This window comes from Zingiber officinale, chromosome 7B, assembly GCF_018446385.1.
Source record: "Zingiber officinale cultivar Zhangliang chromosome 7B, Zo_v1.1, whole genome shotgun sequence".
Taxonomy (NCBI): Eukaryota; Viridiplantae; Streptophyta; class Magnoliopsida; order Zingiberales; family Zingiberaceae; genus Zingiber; species Zingiber officinale.
The window spans coordinates 96,743,565-96,754,765 of record NC_055999.1 but is presented as its reverse complement, the minus strand read 5'-3'; the positions used below and the strand labels follow the sequence as shown (position 1 = coordinate 96,754,765).

The 11,201-nt window shown below is 36.5% G+C and overlaps 1 protein-coding gene across 1 annotated transcript; it reads left to right on the top strand.

Moving 5' to 3' along the window:
• The first annotated feature begins 8,827 nt into the window (after positions 1–8,827).
• On the top strand, positions 8,828–11,201 carry LOC122006418 (universal stress protein A-like protein). Its single transcript, XM_042561916.1, has 4 exons — positions 8,828–9,092; positions 9,213–9,304; positions 10,221–10,339; positions 10,986–11,201. The coding sequence occupies exons 1-4, from the start codon at positions 8,894–8,896 to the stop codon at positions 11,062–11,064; spliced, it is 489 nt and encodes a 162-aa protein (XP_042417850.1). The 5' UTR covers positions 8,828–8,893; the 3' UTR covers positions 11,065–11,201.

Here is an 11,201-nt window from a genome sequence, read left to right as displayed (position 1 = left end):
AGAGACCTACTTTTAAATAAAATATTTAATATAAAAATGCAGGAAGGGGAGACGGCAAGTCAACCGCATGCAAGAATCAAGGACGTCCTCAACGGACTCCACGCGATAGGCCACCAGATGGAAAACAGAGATTTAATAAGGTACGCACTAAATTTCTTTCCTCGTAATAGCTTGTGGGCATCAATCGTAGATGCCTACAAAATTTCGAAAAATCTATCTAAGTTAAAATTAGACGAGCTTTTCTATGAGTTAGAATTACACGAACAAACTAATGCTGGTGCCGAGAAAGGTATTACTTTATTTGCAGGCTCATCCAAAGAAAAGAAGAGCAAGCCTGAATCTGAAGAAGATTCTGATCAAGATTCCGAAGACGAAGAACACCTGGTGAACCTGGTAAGAAAAATGTTCACTAGGAGAAAAAGAAGCTTCAGCAAGAAGGACCTTCAAAAGATCAGTTCTCCCTCGGAACAAAAGAACGTGACGTGCTTCGGATGCAACAAAAAGGGGCACTACAAGAACGAATGCCCAAGACTGAAATTCGACAAACCGAAGCCAACCAAAAAGAAGGCCCTCAAAGCAACGTGGGATGACTCCTCGGACGAATCAGAGGCAGAAGAGCAGAAACACCAGAGCCACCTCGCGCTGATGGCCCGCGAAGCTGAAACGGAAGACGAGTCGGAAGATGAAGACGGGTCTGAACCCGAATCAAGCCACGAGTCCGTACTCGTTTCCGAAGGCCCGGATGAGGTACATTTTAATTTAAACAAAAAGTTTTTTAAAATTATTTCCTGCTTAAATAGTAAGTTAATTAAAATAGAAAATGAAAACAAATCACTCCTTGAGGAAAATCAAGACCTCAAGGAACAAATAAAAAATTTAAATCCAACTCAAGATCTAATACTTGAAGAGAATTCATCACTAAAATCAAAAATTAATAACTTAAAAGAAATACTAGAAAAATTCACTACAAGATCAAAAAATCTAGACTTAATCCTGAACAATCAAAAAGCTTGTTATAATAAAACCGGACTTGGATACAAGTCGAACTCAAATAAAACCTTTAAGTCATTAATAACCCAATACAAATCAACTAATCAAGCTTGGGTTCCGAAAGCACGCAAGTAGGAATGAATCAATATTACATACCTAAAGAAAAAATATATTATATAAACTCGAATAAACAAAATCAAAAACCAAAATACAAGTCAAAGAAATCAGAAACTCAACAAAATATAAATTATCACCAAGTTAATTATAATTATAAAAGAAATCGACACAAACCTAAAACGAAAATTTAAATTAAAGGCCAATAATTCAGGGGGAGGCTCCAGAATAGCTAGCACCTCCAAAACTAACTTATCCGACAGGGTAACCTAAACAAACTAACTCGGCAGGGTAATTAGGATTAGTTAAAAAGAGATCAAGTTTAACTTGAATCATGGTACTGGTGAAATTTTTGGATGATAGTACGTTAGGGAAGCTTGGGCATCGCATGTCTAGAAAGATATGGTTTCGATCTGGTGCATTTGGCCAAGTGGAACTGACCGAAGCTACCCTTAAATGGATCCTAACTAGTTAGACCAAGATTTAGTACTAAGCTCCGTTGATAGGACTATTCGGAAAACCTCGAAAGGTTGGTTACTTCTAATGATGTCCATGTGACTCACCAAGCTTAGAAGTTTATCCGAAGAATGCCTATTTATAGAGACCAAAACTAAATCTGAATCTAACCCAAGTTAAACCAAACTCCATAATTAAAATTCAACCCATCTCACAAAATTATAGGATTCCCTGATTGAAAACTTAGATCGGGTAAAATGACTAAGGATCAAAATCAAATTAAATTAAATTTCGAATTAAATTAATTAAATTAAATTATGAATTAATTAAATTTCAAATTAAGTTAATTAAATTAAATTTCAAATTAAATTAATCAAATTAAATTTCGAATTGAATTAGTTAAGTTAAATTTTGAACTAATCAAATTTCGAATTAAATAACTACGATTAATTTATTTTTTTAAAAAACCAAAATAACCTCAAAAACTACTTTAAAAATTATTAAATTAACTTTAAAAACTATTTTAAAAATTATTTTAAATTAACTTTAAAAACTATTTTAAAAAAAAAAAAGCGGGCGCCCCTGGTATACCCTTCCGGGGCGCCCCGGAAGGGATCCGGGCGCCCCGCCCAAAATCAACCCCGGGCGCCCAGAATGGCTCCGGGCGCCCGGAGCTCCCTATAAATAGGGGGCAGCAGGCGCCCCCAATAATTGCCCCACAACCTTTCACTCTTACCAAGGTTCTATCCGAACCTCAGTGTGAGAGTGCTCTAAAATTAAATTTTCTAGCGGTGAAGACGCTGCTGCGACTCAACCGAGGTCATCAGTTCTATATTTTATGATGGCTCCTCGGTAATTTCTTTTTCTTAGAATTCTTCTAAATTTGTCTTGATATTTTCATTTAGAATATCTCTTTTATATATACAGTAGGAAACGAAAGAATACTGGTGCTGGGCCCTCTAACGCTAGTACTGACCCTAGGTTTCCCACAGATGAACTTAGAGTCAAGTTTGAGTCAACCATTTATATGGCCATTAGGACTAAATGTATAGATAGATCGTTCTTTCTAGTTTCTTGTGCTCCCGTTATGGAGGTTATAAACCACTATAAATTACGGAACCTTGTTGAATGTACTAGTCCGGTAAATATAAGTCTGTGTGCTGAATTTTATAACAACCTAGTGAAAGTAGACGATCTTACCTATACTACTAGAGCAGCGGGTACTGATATCACGCTATCCCCTACGACGATCCGGGAGTTTTTAGGGTTACATCCATCCACTTGTTCCTTTTTGTGCTATCCTCCCGGGGATCTACCATTCGGGGATCCCTACTCACATATCACTCTTGATACGATTTATTCGTATTTTTTTGGGGGAGAGCGAGTACCCACTGTGACCCAGTTTAGGTCGGTAGAACTTCGAGTCCAGGACTACGCCCTTTATAGGGTCTTAGTCTTCTGCATTTTACCACTGACCACACGGGACATTGCCGTGATGCGCCCATTCCACTCATTTTTACTCTATGCCCTGAGTCATAGGTTAGATATTGACATCAGCCTACATATCTTCTCCACCATTATCTACTCTGCTGGATACGTGACTAATAGTCGAGTCCACATGCCTTTTTGTCACATTCTGACAGCATATATGTCCTCGTTGGACATTGATGTCACTAGAGGAGACATTCGCTATATGACTGAGTTTGACGTCATAGCAGCTAGGAACTTCTCTCTAGCTAGTATCCACATAGATGAGGGCGACGGTACTATGTCTTGGCGGAGGGGGGCACGACACCAGCACGATCCAGACGCACAAGGGGAGGCCGAGCAGGATGAGTTCATGCTTGCACTGTTTCCGGAGGAGGCTGCTCCACCCCCACCACCAGCTCGAGCACCACGTCACACACCACGCACTCTAGCCGACCGCATGACCGAACTAGAGAGAGCAATGGCGAGTCTCCAGCAGGAGAACTCTGACTTTCAGCGTGACATGCGGCGAGAGGTCTCCGAGTTACGAGCTGACGGGTAAACTCGACACACTGAGCTGATGACACTACTCCGCTCCTTGGGATCTGGACCACCCCTTCCTCATCTCAGTAGCTCTACTTATGACACTTCAGTTATCTACATCACATGTAGAATACTTTTTGATATATCTAGTGTTCTTTCTGATATGGATTGATTATATTTGATCTTAATAGACTAGGAGTTTCAAATTTCAAAAATATTTTTTCAAAAATGGTTATTCTCAACTTATAGGTTAAAACATATTTCGTTTTCAAAACTTTCCTATTTTTTGTTTTTTTTAATATATTTTTAGCCTTAGACTAGTTCAAAATCCTTAGAAAGCATGTACCCATAGGACTAGTTTTGAGCATCTCACCAAAACCCTAGGCTTACCTTTCTTGTGTTTGACGAACATAGAAAGGGGTGAGATGTATAGACCACTTGCCTAAGACTTAAGATGCTTATTTCAGTACATCGATATAAGTCTGGACATTAAATACAAAATATACATTAATCAAGTTTTAGTTAAACTTAACTTGACTAACCAAGTAAAAGCTGCTATCTTTTGATAAGTCAGTCAGTAACAAACTGGTTAGACATTTGATTTAATGTTAGGTTCAGGGGGAGAAATAAAACTACTTCAGTTTTTCAAACTTAATTTTGAAAACCAAACTTTTCAAGTATGTTAAACCATGGTTTTAAAACTAGTACTCTTGAACTTTGAAAATTTGATTCTGGAAAAAGAATTTTACAAAATTATTTTGAAAACTCCTTTGTTTTAAAAATTACTCTACTTTGAATATTTTTAGCAAATACTTTCAAAATTTTATGTCAAGTTCAGGGGGATGAATTAATTAAAATTTTTCCTTTATTTAAAAATATTTTAAATTTGTGTTTGAAAAATGTTTTCTTAAAAATTTCTTAAACCTAGTTTTGAAAAACTAAGCTGTTTTACTTTTTATTACAAATTGATTAGACTTAGTTTTTAAAAATTGAAGTTAAAACTCTAGTTCTTAAAATTTGATTTTACTTAATTTTGACATTTTAATTTGAAAGTTAAAATTTTACAAAAATTAGTTTTAACAATTGCTTTGTTATTGGATTTTGAAAACTTATGTTTGAAAACTTGAATTTTTAACTTTGACCTTAAAAAACTATACCTGAAAAATTAGCTATCTCTCAAACTTAGTTTTTGAATTTTGATTTTGAAAAATTATGTTTGAAAACTTAACTTTGACCTCAAAAACTATACTTGAAAAATTAGCTATCTTTCAAAATTACAAAGTTATAAATTAGTTATGTTTCAAGACTTAGTTTTTTTTAAGATTTAAGACATAAAAGCAAAATAATCTATGTTTTAAACTCCCCCAGATAAACTTGACATTATTTCTTACTTTGTCTGAAATCTATGTGTATGCTTACTTAATCCATGTTTATTTTTTATGAATGCCAAAGGGGAAGGGTTAGGTGGTTAAGTTAGCTAAACCAACCAAACCAACCAATTTGAAAATACAAACTAACTTTAAAACCACATAAATGCATGTTGTTTCTTGCATATGTTTTCACTAACTTAACCAGGTTGTCATTCCATCAAAAAGGGGGAGATTGTTGGTGCGGTTAGCACTAACGATTTAACCCAGGTTTTGATGAATGACAAATCAGGTTAAGTTAGTTTGTTGTTGTCTGACACTTTGATCAAGTGTGTAGGAGAAGTCCAGACAGGTCGACGGGCTGACCGGATGTCTGGCACGAAGCCCAGCTAGGTCGACGGGCTGACCGGAGAGTTGGCACGAAGTCCAAGCGGGTCGACGGGTTGACCGGACGCTTAGGCACGAAGTCCAGCTAGGTCGACGGGCTGACCGGATAGTTGGCACGAAGTCCAGACGGGTCGACGGGCTGACCGGACGTTTGGCAGGTAAGTAAGGTAAGTCACTGGAGGGGAGTGACTGCGAGGATGCGTTCCCGGGAAGGGAACATTAGGCGTCGATCCGACTTAGATCCATTTCGGATATCTAAGTCGAGATCGTGACTAGATTCCGATCTCGGAAAGACGGAATCTAAGTCATACTCGTTTCTATTACTTTGTTGAACTTTAACTGTACTAACAATCTATTTTACAGGATATATATTTGCCTCGGACTAACTCTATTTTGCAAGAGAAGGAGTTCCTGGAAATAGAAGGTCCGGGCGCCCGGAGGTCCAGGCGCCCGGAGGTAAGTTTTATCCAAACTCGCGCGTCGCCACGTGGAGCTTGTTGGTTGGACCTGCCACGTCCCACCAGGGCGCCCGAAGGGATCCGGGGCGCCCTAAGCCTCATATAAAAGAAGGGTCAGAGGGGAGCTTCAGAAAAAACAACGATCAACTCAGAATCTACTGCTTGCTCTGCTGCTCTACGCTTCTGCGACGCCGCGAGGCTATTCCGACAAAGCGCCTTCTCTATTTCTTCTTCTCTTGTCGGTATTTTAATTCTGTCAATTCTTGTACTTAATTATTTTTGTAATCATCATTCGAATTGATAGTGATATCCCAACGAAAGTACTTACGGAGTACAGGCCTTCGAGTAGGGGTCGTCACAGGCTCTGAACGAAGTAAAACTACTGTGTCTGTTTTTTTAAATTCCGCTGCGCTTAACTCTTTTATACTCGTTGTTTTTCGAATCGATATTCACCCCCCCTCTATCGACGTTTCACGATCCAACACTAACTTCTTGCTGCTACTCTGCTATGATGCTACAACATTCGACTACTGTTGAGAAGTCGTCCAACACTAAGCTCGATCCATTAAATCTACAAGTGTTGGGTAACGAAGTTTCTTTGTGTACTTAATTGTTGCATAAAGGAAAGTGTAGTTTGCTACACTTATATTATCCTTTTTATTATACTCAATTCCCTTTTCTAGCGATTTCAAAAGATGTTATTAGTGGATTACCCGTCGATAGATCCGTGAGACTTGAGTTTTGGAGTAGGAGTTGCGAAAAGCTCCGAACCAAGTAACCGACCGAGTTATTGTGCTCTTAATTTTTTTATTTATGTTTTATTTTTTGCTGTGTATTTATTTTATAAAACAGAAAAAGATAAAAATTTTAAAACCACATGATTAATCCCCCCTCTCACGTGCATAACAATCCTACATAAATGAAAGTTCTAGTAGCTCAAATTTCTTCTGGCAGAACTCATAGAAGGTATTTAAATCGAGATCGTGAAGCCAAACATGATCGGCTCTTGAATTATTACTTCTCTAATCAACCGATATCTTGATGAAGTATTTCGACAACGATTTCGGATGTAAAGAGAGTTATTCCTTAGCATAGTCAATGTCTTGTGACATCATTCAGAATATTTTAAATGGAGGGTTGATGTAGAGGGAAGACGTGGTTTGTCACCCCTTTAGAAACACACGACTGCTATCCGTCCATTGGTGTATAGATCCCCTATCGACATTTGTGATGAATACCTATGCATAGTGAAACAACTGCTCTACATTGCTTGGTCAAGTTCTGTCAATGTGTGATTGAAGAATTTGGGCTACAATACTTAAGAAGGTCTATTGTTTTTGACATCCAACATTTACTTGAAATGTATAAACAGAGACACGACTTCCCTGATATGTTGGGTATCCTTGATTGTATGCATTGGGAATGGAGAAATTATCCAGTTGCTTGGAAAGACCAATTACTCAAGGCGATGATGGGGCCCTAATAATTATGCTTGAAGCGGTTGCATCTGCAGTCTTGTGGATATAACACACTTTTTTTGGAATCGCATGATTACGTAATGATATTAATGTGCTTAACAATTCACTTGTATTCAACGAAGTTCTATAGGGAAATGCGCTAGAGGTTAATTTTACACTAAATGGCACATAATATACAAAAGCGTACTATTTAACTGATGGGATTTATCCAGAATTGACCACTTTCGTTAAGAACTTTCCGTACCCCCAAAATTCTAAGAGAAAAATGTTCAAACAAAGATAAGAAACTACAAGAAAGGACATCAAGAGAGCATTTGGAGTGCTCCAATTTCATTAGGCAATGATTAGAGGTCTAGGACAATTTTGGTATAAGAATAACTTGAAGGATATTATGTATATGTATATTATTTTACACAATATGATTATTGAGAATGAGGGGTATACAATAAACAATTGGTTGAATGATGAAAAAGATCCTCCAATATCGATATTTTCAAGGCTCTATCCAAGAGTTTAAAGAATACTTTCGAATAAACTACAAGCTATTTGATAATAAAGTACATCATCAACTTTGAGTCAACTTGGTTGAACATATTTGAACACGCTACAAGTGCATCAATAAAAATTATTTTTTATAAATTATTTGTAATAATTTATTACTTAATGTCATATTTCTTATTTTTAAATTTATAAATTTTTAATATTATTTTTTTAATAAATTAGGTGATATAAGAGTGATCCATTAATAAATAATTGAGTTTTTTTAAAATATATGAATTGTTGAGTGTGGAGTCGGTAAAAAGTTATATAGGGAGATTTTTTTAGTGGAGAGAAGAGTGAGTTTTTTACTTCTTATGTGCCAATGATGTGGCACCTCAAAAATGAAAAAAAAAATCAATTTTGAGGTTTTTCCATGGGAAGAACATCTCCCATAGTTAAAGTTTTAAATGAATTTTTTTTATAATTCTAATATGTCATATCATCATTATAAAAACTAATTGAAACATCCCTAATGGTTAAAGCTATAAGTGAACTTTTTGTGATCTAATTTATAACATGTAGTTACATGACTCCATATATAATACATCAATTTCGATATAAAAGAGGAGGTTTGAGTTTTCACTACTACTCTTAAACTATAAACTTCAAACCTCACTTCTATCATGATTCAAATTTTTTTATTTAGTTTTTTTTTTATTTTAGAAACCTCTTACAAACCTTGCATTGAAGATGTTCTTAGAGGACTCCATCGTTGCCACATCCAAACCACATCAAATAAAAAATCTCACACATCTCTCTACTATAAAAAACATCTCTTAATAATTTATTCATGAATCTCACATTTTTTATTATATATATTTTTCATCTCTCTTTTATATTTTACATTATATATAATTAAAATTTTTTAAAATTTAAATTCATAAATTACTAATATACAAAATAACATTAATAATTTTCTAATCTCCCATCTCTTTGTATTTTCTTAATATTTTTATTTTTTTTAAAACAGAAACAAAAAAAAACATTTAATTCAAAAAAAAAAAAAAGGCAAAAAAACGAAGGAGCTCGAAACTTCCGTAGTTTCGGTTTTTCTGTGTGCGGCTCTGCGTTTGGGGCAAGCATCATTGAAGCGATGGCGGAAGGCGGAGCAGGCGGCGACAGGCCTCAGAAAGTGATGGTGGCCATCGACGAGAGCGACTGCAGTCACTACGCCCTCGAGTGGGTCCTCGCTAACCTCCGCCGCTCCTTTTCCTCGTCGCCCCTCATCGTCTTCTCCGTGCAGGCAGTCCCTGACACCGCCTACTTGACCGCCGCCTCGCTTGGCTCCCCTCGTGCGTCGATCCGGCCCCGATCTTGCTTCCTGTTATTGTTATTGAGAGTTTTTTTGTCACGTTTATTACATGTTTGGGGAAATAGCTCTGAGAGGTTACTTTTGTGTTTTCTTTTCTTAGCTATGGAGTTGATCCAGGTGATTCAGCAGCACCAGAAGCAAGCTTCGGATGCTCTCTTGAAGAAAGCAAAGAAGATTTGTGCTCAGCACGGGGTATCACTACTGCTCTCTTCCTCTATCTCCTGTTTGATTTGTTGTGTTTGCTGTTTCTTGGAGCTACCAGCATTATTAATTCTCGACATCTTAGCTTTTGAATCCACGTCCTTTTTTCTGATATTTATTTTTGACAACTTTGACATTACCTAGTTTTCATAATTTAGTTGGATTCAAAAGAGGCTCACTCTTCTTCAAGCAATTAGACATTAATTGAATTATACGTGTAACGTGCTGAAGCATACTACATGTGCGGAGTGTTGGTACGCTGCCATAATATTATCAATAGGTTCAACATGTGTGGCACAGGAGAAGGAGAGATAGTCGGTGCCAAGATTTTTGTAATTTACTAGAATGAGACATAATTGTGCCATTCTGTACAACGCACAACGGGACCTCTGATCATGCTCCGTCCATCGCATTTCCTGATAAGAATTCAACACAATAATTGGCCCATCTTTAAATTGGGTCGTTGAAGGGTTGAATCTGGTTATGGCTCTGATGTACATCACTCCGTCTTTTTTTAATGTTGTTTCTGTTCTCAGTAGTAGATAGCTTAAGATTCATTAGCTAGGTATGATAAAAATTCAGTGGCTTGTGTATATTACTTTTATACTATATTAATTTATGAGGGCTCACGACAACTTGTTATTAGTGTAAATCTCGTGTGTATTATTTTTCTACTAGATTCATTTATAAGGGCTCATGTTACTACCAGTCACCTCGAAATCTATTGTAGTGCCGGCTTTGTTTGTAGTGTTTAAATCCTTATCTATATATAATAAGATTTTTTTTTTTTTGTTGAAAAAAACCCACAAATTTTCAACTCATGAACATTTAAACATATGCAAGTTCTTCTAACAGAGTAATACATCAATAACTGCAACATGCTTTGATTGAATACTCTCTTTCACAGGTAGATGTTGAAACAATTACTGATGTTGGGGATCCAAAAGAAGCCATATGTCAAGCTGCTGAAAAGATGAACATTGACTTGCTCGTCGTGGGAAGTCATGGTAAAAATGCCTTGCAGAGGTACACACTGCTCAACATTCTATTTTGGTCTGTGTTGATAAAGTAGGATTCCCTTGAATTTGAAGATAATTTGGGATTTTGAATTCATATGATTCTGAATGTTAGCAATTCCCAAGTTTCAAGTCCTGCCTTCATTTTTCTTTTCTTTTTGTGGTTGTAGTTGTGATATGCCAGGTGTCTTCAGTAATCGAAATGCTTTCTTCTTTAAATATATACCCTCATTTTGTGTTTTTCAGCATCCACCTTCAAGCAAAAGAATACTAATTATATAGTGCTAATAGTCATGATTGACTGCTAATTAGAGACATATTAGATGACCAAATTGAAAAACTATTCATTTCTTTCAGTTTAATGCCGTTAACGAACTGTTTTGAGGGAGGAAACTGGATGTTTTGTTATTATATCTTTTGGAAGTATGTTATCATTGTCTTCGTGTGAAAATTTTCCCCTTGGTTTCAACCTCGTCCAAGATATGGTTCATTTCAGTATCAACTCAACTTGTTGTAGGCTGCACCGTGGTGGTGAACTTAATTTAATCTGAAGAGTGGTTCTAGCTATTATTGGATTCTAATCTCGACTCCAGATTATTGCCTTGACAATATGAATGTTCAGGTCTGCTTATCATTCTTTGTGTATGATGGCACAGGGCTTTCTTAGGGAGCGTTAGCAATTATTGTGTGCATAATGCCAAATGCCCCGTCCTCGTGGTCAAGAAAGCAGCGTAAAAATTTCAAGTTTCCATGGTGAAGCAGTTTGAAATGTAGTGATCTATTTGTGCATTTCTTAATGAGGTCGAGCAAAATAAAGTACTGGTTTCATTGCACAATATATATAGATATTAATATAGTTTTTGTTTTCCGTA

Coding starts and splice junctions, on each gene's coding strand:
- LOC122006418 (XM_042561916.1), top strand. CDS start 8,894: ATGGCGGAAGGCGGAGCAGGCGGCGACAGGCCTCAGAAAGTGATGGTG. Junction 9,093..9,212: donor CGCCTCGCTTGGCTCCCCTC/GTGCGTCGATCC, acceptor TTCTTTTCTTAG/CTATGGAGTTGATCCAGGTG. Junction 10,340..10,985: donor GGTAAAAATGCCTTGCAGAG/GTACACACTGCT, acceptor ATGATGGCACAG/GGCTTTCTTAGGGAGCGTTA.